Source organism: Carassius gibelio, chromosome B22 (genome assembly GCF_023724105.1).
Source record: "Carassius gibelio isolate Cgi1373 ecotype wild population from Czech Republic chromosome B22, carGib1.2-hapl.c, whole genome shotgun sequence".
Classification (NCBI taxonomy): Eukaryota; Metazoa; Chordata; class Actinopteri; order Cypriniformes; family Cyprinidae; genus Carassius; species Carassius gibelio.
This window is the reverse complement of record NC_068417.1, coordinates 29,153,454-29,171,344: the sequence shown is the minus strand read 5'-3', so window position 1 is coordinate 29,171,344 and position 17,891 is coordinate 29,153,454. Positions and strand designations below refer to the sequence as shown.

The following is a 17,891-nucleotide window of genomic DNA, read 5'->3' as shown; positions in this document are numbered from 1 at the left end:
CAAAGAAGAAACGAAAACCCCCAACCCAAATTCTTCCAACACTGGAGACAAAGGAACTTTTCGTATAAGTTCCTTACTTTCATTTTATTATTAATATGTATTTTAATTATGTTTATGGATTGCATAAAATGGTTAATCCTTGTTATGTGAAGAGTACAAGTTGCAAGCTTATACTTTAGGAAATGTCTTTCCTCACTTTAACTTCCTCAAAGAGAGCCATGTTCTGCAACCCCCACTTTTGCAGGTCGTAAAGTTTACGACCACACTGGAGAGGAGAGAAGCCAAATCTTCTCCCCAATGCATTCTATGGAATGAATTTGTTACCTGTTAGTTTTTATGCTGTATAAATGTATTACGTATTCCCTTTTGGTACATTTAGATGTTTCCCAACATCTGCAGTGTTATCATGTGTTAAGCAAATCTTTCAGATGTAGAATTACACATATTTAATGTAACTTCATGTTTTGATCACATATACCTATTATGTTTAGTCTTGTTCTAATCGTCATGCTTTGACAGACCCATTTATCTAGAGCAAAGTAATGAAAAATGTATTTAATCTGGAATAATGAACTTGCTTTAATATTCCTGATGAAATCGGACAGGCCCTAAATCATCAGGGGGTGTCTCAACCGAGACAAAGGAACTTTCCCTCCGCTTCAGATCGCGGACATTCATTGGATGCTCCCTCGAAAATGGGCGTGAACTATTTCAAGCTATAAGAATTGACCAAACAAGGTCCACCCTCTCTTCGCTCTCCGCTCTTTTTGCTTCTTCCTCTTCCCCGTTCTCGGATACGCTGCTCTCCAACGTTGTTTCCGCGCGGCCATAGGCCGCGCTCACAGCGCGAACCCCCTCAGCACAGGGGCTGAGAGAAAAAGCCATTTTAATGGCTCCTTTGGAAGCTTTCGTTTCGTTCGTTTTCTTTTCTTTTCTTTACTAAGTTTATTAAACTATTCGCCTCTCCACGCAAGGAAGACGAATTCTGGAACAATGTTTGTTGAACCTTTCAAATACCGCGCGAGGACAGAACAAAGGACCACGTGCTCCACGCTCACGCCAAGCGCAGCGTGCACGCGCGTCACATGGCCTCCGTTTCATGGCACATGGCTGTTTCAACGGGAACAGTGCGTAAAGCTCACAAGCTCGACGCCGATCTCACGCCACTCACATGGGACACCTTTTGCAAGTATCACTTTCTCTATGGAGATTTAAATGCTGCTTTAAAGTGTTGTTATGATCTGATTTGTTGTTGGCTTCTAAAAGTTACTGACTATGATTTTCATACCTGAGCTCCTTATGTGATCCCATTCTATTTTCTCTCTCTCTCTCTCTCTCTCTCTCTCTCTCTCTCTTTTATTTGGATTCGTTATGTATTGTATAAAGCTTACTGTTTGTATTGTCGTACGCATATTTACTCTGTGTGATTTGTAGTTTGATGTATTACTAGTTTAATTATTAAAAAACCATATACTGACGATTGGCCTGGACTCCACCCCACTCACATTACGAGTCACTGAAATGTTTTGGTCTTTAGCTACAAGCTCTAAATTTAGAAACTAAATTTATCATAAGGATAGGATAATATTTTCATGGCCAGAGAATACTTTTCCTTGAATTATAAGGCGTGATAACTTTATTGAAAATTGATAGGTCTATAGTGGTGTGCCGGACATACCACGGTTTGATCTGCAATAATTTACAGTAAGAGATATCACAATAATTGATATGAAGAATGTAATATTGACATATTAATGAGTAAATTACAGTGCCCTGTGATTAGTATTGGTATTGGCAATTGAGCTATTTTTCATAATCAATAAAATTAAATGTAACTGTCATCTGAGATATATATTAATCAAATTCTTGATTAATTATTCAAATTCCCTATATATCATTTGAGTTAATTACTATGTAAAACTCATTGTTGTTACACCCATTAGCGTTTGTCATTTCCCTTGTGTATTTATACCAAGTCTGTCCTAGTATGTGTCACAGAGTCCTTATAGTTATCCCGTCCAATTCAAAGTCTTGTTCTGGCCCTTTTGCTACTTTGGTTTTGTCTCCTGCCTGGACTGTTTACGATTTGGATTACCCTTAATAAAAAGCATACCTGCATTTGGATCTCTCTCGCTGTGTTTTCCTGTGTCGCGATCGTGACATATGTCTTCCGGTTTCAGTTGAAATTATGTCACCACATAGAATAACGCTGCAATTTTAGGCACTTCAGGGGACCTTTAACATTATTTGTTACTTTCATTTAGTTTAAATAGAGACAGAAATAAAAAATATAAATTTAGAGCACAAAACTACAATATATAGTTCTAAACTGTCTATACATGTATTATAAATTCAGAGTAGTAGAAAAAGAGAAGAACAGGAGAGAGCCTGCAAACTGTACTCTATGATGTTTTATGAACAGATATACACTTAATGTTTAAATGTTTGCAAGTGTAGTATGTTTCTTGGGGTCATTTTGTACAACATGTACAGTAACTAAAATAAGTCTTTTACACACGTAAAGTAATTTTTACTTCTGATACTTGACTTTTCTGCTTTTATTTTCATTGCCTCTCTTTAAACCAGTTTTTCCTGTAAATTCTATTCCTGAATATTATGGTGATCAGCCAACGTCAACTATAATAGGTAACATTTCACCATGTGGTGGATTTTCCTATATTGCATCACATTTTGGGGGGCATTGAGTCCTGTTTGGTAAAGCAGAGGGAAGGGACATTGCTTTTTATCTACATTTCACAGACTTCACGGATTCATATTCATATCACCATTGCTCTTAAGGGTTGTGAATAATTCTTTTGGAAAACAGGTAAAAGGTTTTTCATCAGTACTCATTCATGTTTAATACTAAAGACATCTTTGTATTGATTTGTGTTAGATAAGGAAAGTGAATCAGGCTTTAAAGTTTAAATATTTGTTCGATTATTCAGTCAATGGTGTTTATACAGTTTATTAGCTTTTATTAAACTGAACTAAGCCATTTGATATGTTTTAAAGCTTAAAATGAAATATTGGGAGATGATTCTCTTTCTTTTATCAGCGATCATAGATGTCTCAACCAATGCTCAAGGTAACACAATCATACACAATGTAGCCAAAGTATAAACATCCAGTATGTTGCATGTTTATTGGCATATATATCATGTTTGTATATCACATATATTTATAACGCTGGTCTGAATTTATAAATAGTTTTTTTTTTTCATAAAATTTTATTAGCCATAAAACCCAAATGTGGGTCTAAATTTGAAGTAAAGGTAGCTGTCATTAAACTGCTCTGCTCTGCTTTATTTCAGTAAAACTATCTTTTAGTAATGACTGAATTTTATTTCTTGATCTACAGAAGTTACCTGCGAAGGGGAACAACTCATCAATGTTGACATTTTAATTGGACATCCAGGAATTGTTTCACCTTACAAACCTGGACATATTTTAGTTTTTCGATGCACTGATGTGAACCAGAAGATGCATGGACATCGAGCAATTGAATGCCAGCCAGATGGAAAATGGGATCAGGCATATCCGACATGTAGAGGTATGAAGCAATACTGTAATAATGTATTTGCTTTAAAGCTGAGGTAGGGAACTTTTGACGCTCTAGCGGTTAATAAACAGAACTGCTTGCGTCTTGCGGAAGAACATCATAGCCAGAACTACTTCTCTCTGTTTATGTCTATGAAAGAATCACAAAGGTACTGGGTTACTCCGCCGCGGTATCTCCGAAGCAATCTAAAATAGTCCGAATATAAACACTTATTATAGGTGCACCCTAGTGATTCAGGACAAGCCAAAAACACGGTTTGGAAAATGGATTCATGGTGTACTCGCTTATTATATAATTTTTTCTACATTTTGAACACAAACAAAGTTACGGACCGCAGCTCTGATTGGTTGTTTTTTACCGGGAGCGATGGAGTTTCTGCAAATGGCAATAGGACCACTGGGAGGAGCCAGAGGAGCTTGATTTTTTTCAGAGATTATCTGTCTCATATTCTACTGTCAGGACATAATGACAGGTTTAATAAATCTGTAAAAAATATTTTTTTTTACAAAAGTTCCCTACAGCACCTTTAAGTATATAAGAACTGTTTTTGCAATATTTTTTTATGTATAATGTATGAAAATATATAAATTACATTCTTGATACAAAAAGTGAAAGAAATAAAATAGAAAAATAATGACAACAGTGCTATAAATTTGTTTGGTCCAATCAGATGCTCTCTAGAATTAATGTATTTTAGTGCCACTGTGCTGTAGATTCCCTTCCATAATTTAAGTAGTAATAGATCTTTTTTTTTATCTTTGATATTTACTTTTACTTAAAGGGTGATGTTATGTCCTCATTATTGTTAAAGAAATCAGAAGGCAACAAACCAATAGGTCTAATACTATTCAGATAAAAAAAAAAATTCTACACAATGTTCTCTGACATAAAAGGTCTTAAATACAATCCATTCATACAGAAGAAAATAAGTGTGTGATAAAAAAAAAAAAAAAAAAAAACGTATTTAACACTTAAATACATCATAATTATGTCTTGTACAGAAATAACTTGTAAAATAACTAAAAGCATGTGAATCTTGTTTTAGGGATTAGATGTGAAGTTCCACGTGACCAGCATCTGTCTTTCCCAGACATTTATTTCAGAGGAGATATGAAACTGGGAGCAAAACACAATTACTATTGCGAGTCTGGGTATGAGAAAAAGGCAGAAGAAGCCACATGTACACAAGATGGTTGGACACCAAATCCACTGTGCACTGGTATGTTCTGTTTTTTTTTTTAATCTCACTATATGTGCAAATGAATGAAACAAAAAAATGTTTTTAGTGATTTACTAATGCCACACTTTCTTAGTGATGACAGCCTCAAGAAAATGTGGACTACCACCATAAGTGAACAATGTTAACACTTCAAGTTAACCATTTTAGCCCTACATTGTTCGTATGGAAATTCATAGGTGGAGGTGTAAAAGCTAAGGTATGGCTAAAACCTAAACATAACTAAGGTAAATGTGAGGTAGGAGCTGCCCAGATGTTCCTCTATGTCCAGAAATGCTCTCTCATAAACATCTGGAAAAAACCAGACCTCTGTCTGTCATTCTGACCCTCACTCAGACATGTTCTTTTGGTATTATATGACATAAACATTTTAATAAATGATGCAAGACACAGAAATTCACAGAGTAGTATGTACCGGAACAAAATAAATACTACTTGTCACCGTAGCGGGACAAAAGTAACAATTGTTACTTTGGTCCCGACAGAAACTCCTGACGTTTAAACCTGATTTACTTTTATACTAAAAAGCTTTGATAATGCAAACTTAAGGATGTGTTAAAACACTAAATAACGTGTTGATTGATCATTACTGGGACACATGAAAAAAAACTAAACAACATGACTATTTAAAAAAAATTACCGCTTCAATAATTTACTTTTTGTACTAGAAAACAGTGTTACGGACCTTACTGCGGGAAATGATGAGGAAATCATGTGATATTTCTCAGCTCCGTCAAGGATTGAATGCTGAATATACCGTCATAGCTGGGAATGCAAATGCAGTAATAGGCTCTGAGAAAATCACTTTGTTACTTTCGTACCACGTTACTTTCGACCCCGCTCTCCCCTAAACAATGCAGATACAGTAGAAATGACAAAAAAGGAATACAACACAGGAGAGAGGGTTGAATTCATCTGCTTTAATAAATAAATAAAATAATAAAATAAAATGTCTTAAATACAAACCATTCATTCAGAAGAAAATAAGTGTGTGATAAAAAAAAAACTTATTTAACAGTTAAACACATCATAATAATGTCTTGTACAGAAATAACTTGCAAAATAACTAAAAGCATGTGAATCTTGTTTTAGGGATTAGATGTGAAGTTCCACGTGACCAGCATGTGTCTCACCCAGACAATTATTTCAGAGGAGATATGAAACTGGGAACAAAACACAATTACTATTGCGAGTCTGGGTATGAGAAAAAGGCAGAAGAAGCCACATGTACACAAGATGGTTGGACACCAAATCCACTGTGCACTGGTATGTTCTGTTTTTTTAATCTCACTGTATGTGCAAATGAATGAAACAAAAAAAAAAAAAAAAAACATTAGAGATTTACTAATGCCACGCTTTCTTAGTGATGACAGCCTCAAGAAAATGTGGACTACCACCACAAGTGAACAATGTTAACACTTCAAGTTAACCATTTTAACCCTACATTGTTCGTATATATTGCAAGTCAGTGCATGTATCAACTTCATGTAATTCACTTTAAGGGTTCATTTTAAATTTCTGATAATGTCATGTTAGAATCAAATTTAAGACTTTTGAAGACCTGCACAAATTGATTGCACATAAATATGTGTTGGCAGTGTGTGTACACAACCACCCTATAATGATAAAAAAAAATCACTTTTTTTTTTTTTAATGCCCATAAATTAGAAACAATGTCTTCCAACTACCTGTATTTCGACTTGGTGCTAATGTGACGTCACATTAGCCACAGGCCCTCCCACGAAAGCTGACCGACACTGTTGTTTAAACACAACCGCTCTGGGGTGCGTTTCCCAAAAGCATAGCTGCTAACTAAGTTAGCAACTTTGTTGGTTGCAATACAATGTCCCATTGCCAACCAACGAAGTTGCTAACAGGTTACCAACTATGCTTTTGGGAAACGCACCCCTGAGTGATTTATTTGTTCTTAAAGGGTGATGTTATGTCCTCATTATTGTTAAAGAAATCAGAAGGCAACAAACAGGTCTAACACTATTCAGATAAAAAAAAAAAAAAGCTTAAAAACTCTTATCTACGCAATGTTCTTTGGCATGAAAGCTCTTAAATACAAAAACCTTCATACAAAGAGAATTAAGTGTGTAAAAAACACTTTAACACTTTAACTCTTAAATACATCATAACTATGTCTTGTACAGAAATAACTTGTGAGCTTCAGTCAACTACATCTGGAGTAAAAAAGATCATCCCAGAGGGAAAGACTATGTTCAGAGCTGGAGAAAGTGTGGAGATTATCTGCTCTGTCAGACGCCTTTGGTTTTTTAAAGAAACCAGCAAAAAATTAATTAATGTATTTTAGTGCCACTGTGCTGTAGATTCCCTTCCATAATTTAAGTAGTAATATATCTTTTTTTTTATCTTTGATATTTACTTTTACTTAAAGGGTGATGTTATGTCCTCATTATTGTTAAAGAAATCAGAAGGCAACAAACCAATAGGTCTAATACTATTCAGATAAAAAAGAAAAAATCTACACAATGTTCTCTGACATAGAAGGTCTTAAATACAAACCATTCATACAGAAGAAAATAAGTGTGTGATAAAAAAAAAAACGTATTTAACACTTAAATACATCATAATTATGTCTTGTACAGAAATAACTTGTAAAATAACTAAAAGCATGTGAATCTTGTTTTAGGGATTAGATGTGAAGTTCCACGTGACCAGCATGTGTCTCACCCAGACAATTATTTCATAGGAGATATGAAACTGGGAGCAAAACACAACTACTATTGCGAGTCTGGGTATGAGAAAAATGCAGAAGAAGCCACATGTACACGAGATGGTTGGACACCAAATCCACTGTGCACTGGTATGTTCGGTTTTTAAATCTCACTATATGTGCAAATGAATGAAATTGGGAGCAAAAAAAACAAAACATTACAATTACCTCATTCTCATATCAGAGATTTACTAATGCCATGCTTTCTTAGTGATGACAGCCTCAAGCAAATGTGGCACACCACCAACAGTAAACAATGCAGATACAGTAGAAATGACAAAAAAGGAATACAACACAGGAGAGAGAGTTGAATTCATCTGCTTTAATAAATACACATTGGATTCACATTCCCCTTTCTCCAAATACTTGACCTGTCAGCAAGGCAAATGGACAGGAAAGGTTAAGTGTTTAAGTAAGTATGAATGCGCTACACCATACTTATCATACATATACATCATGATGCAGTCTTGTAGTTTAAGTTGTATGTTATGATGATTACTTGATTAATTGTACTGTGACACTGATCGTGACATGTTGGGTTTATTTCAGAGCCCTGTGCAGTGACAGTGGAAGAAATGGATGAAAGAGGTATAGAGCCGGCCTTCACTGATCAACAAAAGTTGTTCGCACCACATGATGATCACATCACCTTTAAGTGTCAGTGGGGCAAAAATTCAGTAGGTTTTACCCCAAGACACAAGTGTAATGATGGAGTGATGACTTTGCCAAAGTGTGTGTGACAGTGGAAATAAAACATAGATGAAGCATCAGCTGTACTACTAGGCGAAAACAAATGGAGCAGATCAAAATAATAAAAAAAAAATATCCTTATTCTGTTTGTCGGTTTTTGATTTCTTGCAAGTAAAAGCAAACAAACAAACAAACAACTAAAGACATACTTAATGTATAATTATTTAGATATGCATGTATGAAAATGATATTAACATTTTAACCCTAAATTGTTTGTATATATTGGCAGTCAGTGCATATATTCACTTTATGTAATTCACTAAGGATTAATTTTTCATTTATGAAAATGTCATGAAAAAATGTGTGTCCTGGTGGCAAACAAAGACTTTAAATGGAAAATCACATATTATTATCATTATAACCAGATGGCAGCAGAAGATCACTTATTAGCTCTGTTCAGGGTATCTGCAGGATTTTTTAAATCAAATGTAAGACTTTTAAAGACCTTTTAAAGACCTGCACAAATTAAATTAAAGGTGACCTTTTATGCAAAATTCACTTCCACGTGTTGTTTGAACATAAATGTGTGTTGGTAGTGTGTGTACACAACTACCCTATAATGATAAAAAAAAACACTCACTCCTTTTTTTATCCCCATAAATCATAAGCAGTGTCTCCCAACTACCTGTTTTCCGACTAGGAGGTAATGTGAATTCATATTAGCCACAGGCCCTCGCACGAAAGTTGACCAACTCTGCTGTTTGAACATATAACCGCTCTGAGCGAGTTGTTTACAGTCCACCATTGCTGCACTGACGAGAATGTCTCCCAAGTGTTTTAGGTGTTCAGTAGCTGGATATATGTATCTACATAGCTCTCTCCTCGAAATCTGAGCCGCTGAAGAAAAGGAGAGTTAATTTTGTTTATGAAGACAACGCTCCCTCAACTCTACCGAGATTCGTGGAGCAGTGCCTACTGTTCATGATCCAGCTACAGCTACTGAAGAAATAAGTATCATGCATAATTTTTCCAAATGGCCTTTCTGAAAGAGCTTCTTGTCACTCTGTAAGGCTGATAATGTTGCTAAAACAACCATTGTCTGTCTGTTTTCACTGATAATGCCTTTACGTGCTACTAGAATGATGGTTTATAGGGATGTGGGAGTTAAGACTGCATTTGATAGCAATGTGAAGTCAACCGCTGGAATTAGTCGAGCCCACAATCACAAGTGGGGCTTATACAGTTTGTAATAGAATGCAATAGCACCATGAGTTATTTTTATCATGCCGTGCTCCCGTCTGTGTAATTCATAAAGTGCATTTTCTTTCAGCACAGTAGAATCAGATGACTGACCTTTAAACCAAGTGTGTTTTCTGTAAAGATAGCAGGCTTGTACTAAGAGTGGAGTGTTTATTCGCAGAGGCTAACACTGATATTGCAGTAGCTCATATCCTAAAAGTGGCAATTTTAACAAGCTATAAAAAATGATCTGTAATGTATTTTGAGCAAAAACTTCACACACACCCACACTCTGGGGACAACAGAGACCTATTTTACATCTTTTAAAAAAGGTCATAATAGGTTACCTTCAAAAGTATAAATTATATTAATTTAAACAATTATCAATTAATTATATTCATTAAATAAAAATATATATTTTACTAACTTAATGTTTCTGATTTTTACAATACATTATCTTCTTGTCGATCGAACAGTTCACATTTAAAACTTTGCACATTTGAGCTGTAAAATATGGCTAGATTTTCACACTGGTCTGAATAAAAACAGCAGATGGACTTATTGAAATTTAACATTCATTCTCTGCCAGCAGGTGGCACTTTTGGAATGGCAGAAAAACAGCATTTCCACGGTAACCACAGTACACAAAGTAGCACAACACCTGAATTTGAAACATGCAGCGCTCATGTTTATATAATGCAGTGGTTTTCAAACCTCTCCATAAAGTACCCCCAGCACTGCACAGTTTGTATGTCTCCCTGTATCTGACACACCAACTTCAGGTCTTGCAGTCTCCACTAATGCACTGATGAGTTGAATCAGGTGTGATAGATGAGGGAAACATACAAACTGTGCAGGGCTAGAGGTACTGCAGGACAGGTTTGAGTACCACCGATTCAATGAAATCATATCCTTATTAATCATATATTTTTTAATCATCACATTCAGCAGAAACGCAATTCTTGTTTTTCCTTCTCCAAATTTAATGACTCTTGCTATCATAATTAAGACTTTCTTGTACCATTTAGAATTTTTTTGACCTTAAATTTGATATAACTTAATGTAATACTTTTTAAGGACCCGTGGAAATCCTGTCAGCAGCCCTTACAACTATCTAAATTTTGTTTGTTTGTTTTTTCACGTCTTGCTTCTGGATTTGTTGTGAAATGACTATTATAACCAATTTGAGTACTTTTACTGTACTAAAGTATGAAGTATAGAAAGAGCATGAAGCCACAAAGTCTAATGTGCATAAATAGGCAAGCCCAGACACCATCAGAAGGGTTAATTATTAAAATACTTAATAGTAAAATCAAACTAAAACTACCCCATTGGAAAAAAACTGACAGGCAGGTCAGGGGCCCTGAACTCAAAAAGTTGAGTTGATTGGCTTATTGGCATATCACCATATTCTAATTTGTTGAGATAATGAATTGAGTCATTGTTAAAAATCCACTTATTAAATGTAGCATGGGTGTCACCTTGAAGTGGCTTGGCCCTTGTATTTACCCTCGAGAGTCAAACATTTTAAAATGTTTATTACATCACATTAAAACACTCATTGACATAATTTCCACTGTTGGAATTTGTGGAAGAATTTACAAGTTAATAGAGAAAACTGCTTCAAACCCTAAAATAAATAAAAGCATAACATTGAAAAAAATTACCCTTGTAATTTATATAGTACTAGACACAATTGAGAAAAACATAGGCCTACACTTTATTGGCTGAATAACTGGCTTGAATAGAGTGACCACCTGTCCTGCTTTGTTGTATTGAACAGAAATTTTACCCTTTGTCCCTCCTCATTCAAATTGAGCATATGTCCCGCTTTTTCATTCGACCCTGCCTAATAAATACACAGATACGTCCATAGGCGTACAGTTAACTAGGTCCAATAGTTCAGAGGAGAGCAATATATCAGCATTAGTCGATAGGCTGAGTCGTACGTCAATCAAACTGTTGACTGGTGCACGAACGCCTCATCAAGAATCTCAAATTGGAGAGCGCGTGCGCTGTTCGGTCAGGTTAAGCATCCATGGCCAGAAGCAATCGCATGAATTTGATAGACGCGTTCAACTTGAAGGACCACTGCACGCACAGAAGGATCACTGTATGACATTAAAGTACCGCGAGAGCGATAAGAGAGCACACATATCCAATGCATTCGAATCGCTCTCACAGTACTTTGATGTCATACAGTTGATCATTCTGTGCAGTGCTGCTTTAAGTCGAACGCGCCTAATACAACTGCTCTCCCTTTCTCATAACTACAGATAAAATATTGATACGAGCCATGACTGTTTCCTACAAGTACAGGTTATTTGTCAGCAATAGGAAATCTGGACGTTTGGTCACCCTGTGTGTGTGCGTTCTTGTATATGGTTTATAAATATCTGAAATAGGTATTACAATGTAAACATGGTTTGCGAGGACAATTCATGTGCCCTTGTAAACCAAATGGCTTTTAAAAATCTATGCGGTTTTTAATAGTAATTTTAAACATGCATTTTCCGTGATGGATAGAGGTAGTGTATGGGGATATAGTATAGTATATCTATACTGGGGATACAGTATAGAATAACGTTACGTCTATGTAGAGTCCCTGTAAACTACATATGCGTGTGTGAGAGTGAGCGAGAGAGAACTAAAAAGCATGGTACACGTTGCTGAAAAACATCATCCAGCGCTCGCTCAGCGAGTTTATCCTCCTGGTAAATAGTCCACATTCGCTGGGGCGCTGCCGTCTTCGTCTTTCTTCTTCTGTGGTTTTCCTAATTCATGATTGGTCAACTTCAGATGAATCAACAAATCGGCTCGTTCAACCGCACACGTCACAAACTCAAACCGATAGCTCACAAACTTTTTAGACATGTTTAAAAATGATTGGGAGGTCTGGAAGTGCTCGTAAGCCACTCTGCTCAGCTTGTAATTCATCACAAATGATACGAGCCGCGACCATACGAGCATACGCGATTTCCACACGATTGAAAAAATTCTCTCTGGGGTTCAGGTCTGGTGAGTTTGCTGGCCAGTCAAGCACACCAACACCATGGTCATTTAACCAACTTTTGATGCTTTTGTAAATGTGGGAAGGTGCCAAATCCTGTTGGAAAATGAAATTAGCATTTTCAAAAAGCTGGTCAGCAGAAGGATGCATGAAGTGCTCCAAAATTGTTTGGTAAACGGGTGCAGTGACTTTGGTTTTCAAAAAACACAATTGCACCCCAAATCATCAAAGACTGTGGAACTTAACACTGGACTTCAAGCAACTTGGGCTATGAGCTTCTCCACCCTTCCTCCAGACTCTATTCAGTGTTTTTTTTTCTGTCTTGTAGTTTCTTTAGATCACATACACCTTCAACTACTTTGTAATACACATAAGTACTAGTAAAACAATATAATTAGAGCTTGTAAAATACACACAAGCAAAAATATGTTTTTAATTCATATCTGATACACATAGTGTAAGTTATTATAAAGTTCACTCCATTCTTCACCCAGTTCACAGGCCACTTACTTATATGAGATACAAGTATTTTGTGGAAAATTGATGAATTCATGTGCTGTAAATACAGTACATACTGTAAAGTGTGTATGTAATGCGTATATATTATCAAAAAATTTTATTATTATTTTGGGGAGACTTTTATTTTGACGGGCGGATTGGATTTCGGCATCGAAAAAAGTGAGTGTTGTATTTGAGAAGCTCGTCTCATAAAGTGACTTAAACGAAAGTTAGTTGGGGCTTACATCGAATAAAGGACAACATCAAGTCATTTTTGTAAGCTGTGTCCCGCGTTTCGGAGTTTATTTTTGTGAGTTTTGATCTGTGAATCGCATTGCGTTGGACGGCTGGAGTGACGCAGTAATGTTTGTGGAGGCTACAAGAACTGTGAGTGTATTTGAAGTACAAGTTTAGCTTGATTAGAGACGATTGAAGAGATTTCTTTTATGAATTTTTTCCTTCCACATTTTTGTTAAAGTTTTGGACTTCTTCCATCTTGATTGAGAAGCACTCGTACAAACTAATGTTTCAGGAATTTTGGTCATGCGCATTTTAGTGTTCGGCATGCATTATCGCACGTGAGATGCGAATTGCTATCTGCAGTTGGTGCTGAACATCGGCGAGGGGGGGGGGGGGGTATCCAACGACATCTCAGTTTGACATCTCAGTGGTTTATCGCAGTTGAATACATCCCTGTTGGTTCATTTAATTTTTGATTCACCCCAGTTTGATTCATTTATTTTGGGACATTTCATTGAGCTCGAGTGACCTTGCTACGAAATCTCAAGATAATTTCAACGCACGCTACGTCAAGACCACTCATCTCATTTCCTTTTTTTTTTTTTGATCCGAGGACCTTTGAACTGTGAGAGTTCAGTTGAATCACAGAACCTAAATTGAACTGAGTGAGTACATAAAGGGACATTTCACGTGAGTGATCTTCCAGATGGGAAATTGCATCGTATATATTGTTTTTTTTTGTTTCTTCCCCAAATGTGATTGTTTGATCATAGGAAATTGATCACTTAAAATTCATCATAAGTGGCGTTTACAAAACTGTTTTTTTTTTTTTTTTCATTTCATTTTGAAGTGAGATTTATCTTTGTACAAGTAAAAAGTTAGAGTTTTTACATTGAAAGTGATTGGGTTGTTGTGGGTTTGAAAGAAAACACAAAGACCATAGATTTTTTTTTTTTTTTTACTTTATTTTATTTTATTAACCCTTAATTAACACTTGATTACAAGAAAGAAGAAAAAACACCGATAATAAATATTGTTTAATTTTCATACTTACCTCATTGTATTTTTTTGTTTTGTTTAGAGTTTTTCAAGGAGTAGGGACGTCTCGGCTACTTTATTAGACCAGAGGAGGGAGGAGTATATTAGATTTCCTCACACCTTTTACTTTTACTTCAGGAAGCCAGTTACATTACTTAAGCTGAAGCCTACCCTCGTCGGTCTGTACATTCCAATAAAGTAGAACACAACATACATACAATTGGTGTGTAATGAGATTAAAAGCGGGGACTAAGATCTTTTTTGTTATTCAGTCTTCCGTGGCAGCACTAATACATTTTCCCCTACAACACGGGTTAAATACTCGTTACATACTCGTGGCGTCATGAACAGGATACATACTTAGCCTAATTTTTGTTGTTGTTGTAGTATTCTGTCCCAGGTCCGTGGGCAAGAAGAAAAATGGCAGAATTGGAAGAACTGAAGAAGGAGTTTGCTGAAATGCAGAAGAGGTTAGCGGAGCAAGCTGGGGCATTGGATCACGCCAGAATGGAACAGCGAGAAGCCCTGTCACTGGTCAGAGCAGTAATGGAACAGCAAGCATCCACTCGTGCAACCCCATCAACGATCTATATTCCAAGAGACCATAAGCTTACAGATTTCACTGGAACCACAAAACCTGGAAAAGGAAGTGTGGAAGAGTGGATTGTCTCTATGAAATCAGCATTTCGAGTCATGAAGATGCCAGAGGAAGATCAGGTGGAGCTGATAAAGCAGCACTTAAAGGGGGAGGCTAAAGATACTGTGAGGTTCATTATGGAAGAAGAAGATAACTGTGTGGAGTCCATTTTCCAGCTGCTTCAGGAAACCTATGGAGACAAGGTACCTATTGGCACAAGGTTCAGAGACTTTTATGATCGAAAACAAGCACCTAATGAGACCATACATGCCTATTCTTACGATTTACGAGAAAAGCTCAACAAAGTAAAACGCAGAGAGCCCAAACGAATTCCAGATGAAGACAGTGTTTTGAAAGAGCAGTTAGTCCTTGGATTGAGAGATTATTTCCTGAGAAGAGAGATGAAACGGAGGGTCAAGGAAGAGCAATGGTTGACTTTTGCACAGCTGATGCAGGACGCCATCACATGGTCTGAGGAAGAGGAAGCACAACCTGAAGACCCCTGTGCGCGCGAGAGTACTAGTTCACACTACAGTTGCGACTGGTGACAATCCATCCTCACTGACATTAGAAAAGTTGCACGAGGCAATAGAGAAAATAGTTGCACGAAAGGAAGAATTGTTCAGAATTGTCCATAGTCAAGGGAGAGTTGATCCCCAGTCTGATGTTATGAGAAGACAGCCTATGAGAAACAGTCGAGGGCAATATATCTGTTACACATGTGGTCAACCAAGTCACACCAGTCGACATTGTAGGCAGTTTAAGGAGCTGGGTAACCGGGGCACTGCGCCATACTCAATGGCGGAAGTATCTGAGGTGTTAAGAGGAGCTTCGTCAGGTGACAATCCAAACACCAGTGGGCCTTCCGTACAGCTGACTGGAATTCAGATATAGCACCAGAAACACTAAGGGATAACGCTTTTGGAGACTGTTTGACAGTGGATGTGAATATAGCAGGGGTGCTCACCAAGTTCTTGTTGGACACCGGTTCAGAGATTACCACCATCTCAGAGTCTCACTTTAAACATCATTTTGGAGGACAAGAGATACAGCTGGCGTCTGCTAATAGGGTGCACCTCACTGCTGCAAGCGGACTAGACATTCCTGTCCTTGGATGTCTACAGGCAGACATAGAGTGGATGGGAAAGCTGCTTCCAGGGAAGTGTGTTTTCGTGCTAACAGATTCAAACCCATATGTGAAGGAGATGAAGGGATTGGCTGGAATTGTGGGGATGAATGTGCTTAGTGAATTGAAAGACCTTTTGTTGTCTGGAAAGGATTTGGATAAAGAGAGCAAAGTGAGCCAACGTGCAGATGCTAACGTCAGACGAGTGATAGCCAAAGTGAAAAAAGATGAAGGACTCGTGGGCCCAGAGGGAAGGATAGGATTTGTTAAGGTGTCTGGGAACAAGTTGTGATAATCCCACCCTTAAGTGAGAAGACTGTGGAAGGCAACTGCAGTATACCTCATCAAGTAAAGCATCAAGTATTGGTGGAGTGCACGGGTTCTGTTACCCTTCCAAAAGGATTGTTAGTAGCCAATGTGCTTGCAAGCCCAGAAAAGGGGAAAGTTCCGGTGCGAGTGTTAAATCTCTGTCAAGAAACCATCAGGTTAATGCCGAGATCCAGGATTGCAGTTGTGTCTAGGCCTCAGAAAGTAGTTCCAAAGCAAATGGTGGAATTTGAAGAGGATGATGATGAGTTGCTTGTTAAACGACATGTACAGTGCAGCATCAAAAGTGAGAGCCATCGACGAGTCCCACCTCATGTTTTTCAAGAGTTTAAGAGACATGTGCAGGATCTTGTCAGTCAAGGTGTACTGAACGAGAGTCGCAGTCTGTGGGCCTCACCTGCAGTCATTGTGATAAAAAAGACGGATGTGTTCGTTTCTGCTGTGACTACAGAAGACTCAACCAAGTCACATTGAAGGATGCCTACCCCCTTCCGCGTGAGGAGGAATTCTTAGATGCTTTGGGGAATGCACAGTTTTCCACACTGGATCTCACGGCAGGTTATTTTCAAGTAGCGGTAAATGAATCAGATCGGGAGAAGACTGCTGTCACAACTCCGTTCAGGTTGTTTGAGTTGACACGGATCCCATTTGGTTTATGCAACGCTCCGGCCACCTTTCAGCGATTAATGAGTGCAGCATTAGGTGATCTGGCCTTTGACGTTCTCTTGATCTATCTTGACGATATTATTGTGTTCTCTGTGGATTTCAAGAGCCATTGTGAGAAGTTGGAGCTTGTATTTTCAAGGTTGTGTCAGCACGGACTGAAGCTGAAACCAAGTAAATGTTTCCTTATGAGACAAGAGGTCTGTTTCTTGGGACACATCATTCCGTTGAAGGGAGTTCAAGTGGACAAGGGCAAGGTTCAGTGCTTGGATGTGTGTCCTTCACTGAAAAATGTTAGAGAGGTCAGACAGCTGCTGGGATTTATGAGTTACTATTGTCGGTTTGTCCCAAGATTCGCACAGCTGGCAAAGCCTCTACATGCCCTGGTGGGAAAAGGTAACAAAGGCAAGTCAGCAGAACCGTTTGTCTGGAGTGATGAGTGTCAGTCCGCATTCAGCAAGCTAAAGAGTTGTCTCATGTCACCTCCGATTCTGGCTTACCCTGATTTTCAGTGTCCGTTCATACTCACGATGGATGGGAGCCTCAATGGACTTGGAGCAATACTCAGTCAAAAGCAGGAGGGCGTTGAACGTGTCATTGCTTACGCGAGCAGAGGTCTAAAGGGATCTGAAATAAATGACAAGTATTACAGTGCCTTCAAGTTGGAGTTACTTGCCCTTCAATGGGCAGTAACAGAGAAATTTAAGGAGTACCTGATATTTGCTAAATTGCAGGTTATTACTGACCACAATCCTCTTCGCTACATGGAAACTGCCAACCTCTGAGCAGTGGAACAGCATTGGTCTGCACAGTTAGCGGAGTTCAATTTCGAGGTGTGTTACAAGCCCGGCAGACAGAATATCAATGCTGATGTTCTTTCGAGG

General features: G+C 37.7%; 2 protein-coding genes across 6 annotated transcripts in view; both read left to right on the top strand.

The window, feature by feature from the left end:
- The window catches only part of LOC127988360 (complement factor H-related protein 4-like), a 67,790-nt gene extending 59,414 nt beyond the window's left edge, over positions 1-8,376 (top strand). Inside the window, exons 1-7 of one of the 5 annotated variants that reach the window (XM_052591101.1) lie at positions 2,679-2,827; positions 3,016-3,088; positions 3,362-3,553; positions 5,892-6,065; positions 7,456-7,629; positions 7,751-7,951; positions 8,089-8,376. In XM_052591101.1, the coding sequence (XP_052447061.1) occupies positions 3,022-3,088; positions 3,362-3,553; positions 5,892-6,065; positions 7,456-7,629; positions 7,751-7,951; positions 8,089-8,279 (999 nt within the window). In that variant the 5' untranslated portion in view covers positions 2,679-2,827; positions 3,016-3,021 and the 3' untranslated portion in view covers positions 8,280-8,376. Of the gene's footprint in view, positions 1-2,678; positions 2,828-3,015; positions 3,089-3,361; positions 3,554-4,607; positions 4,782-5,891; positions 6,066-7,455; positions 7,630-7,750; positions 7,952-8,088 lie in introns of those variants that run through there. The other 4 variants (XM_052591100.1, XM_052591102.1, XM_052591103.1 and 1 more) reach the window with 4 other exon arrangements.
- LOC127988352 (complement factor H-related protein 4) overlaps positions 1-17,891 on the top strand; it is a 228,861-nt gene that overhangs the window by 117,963 nt on the left and 93,007 nt on the right. The window lies entirely within an intron of this gene.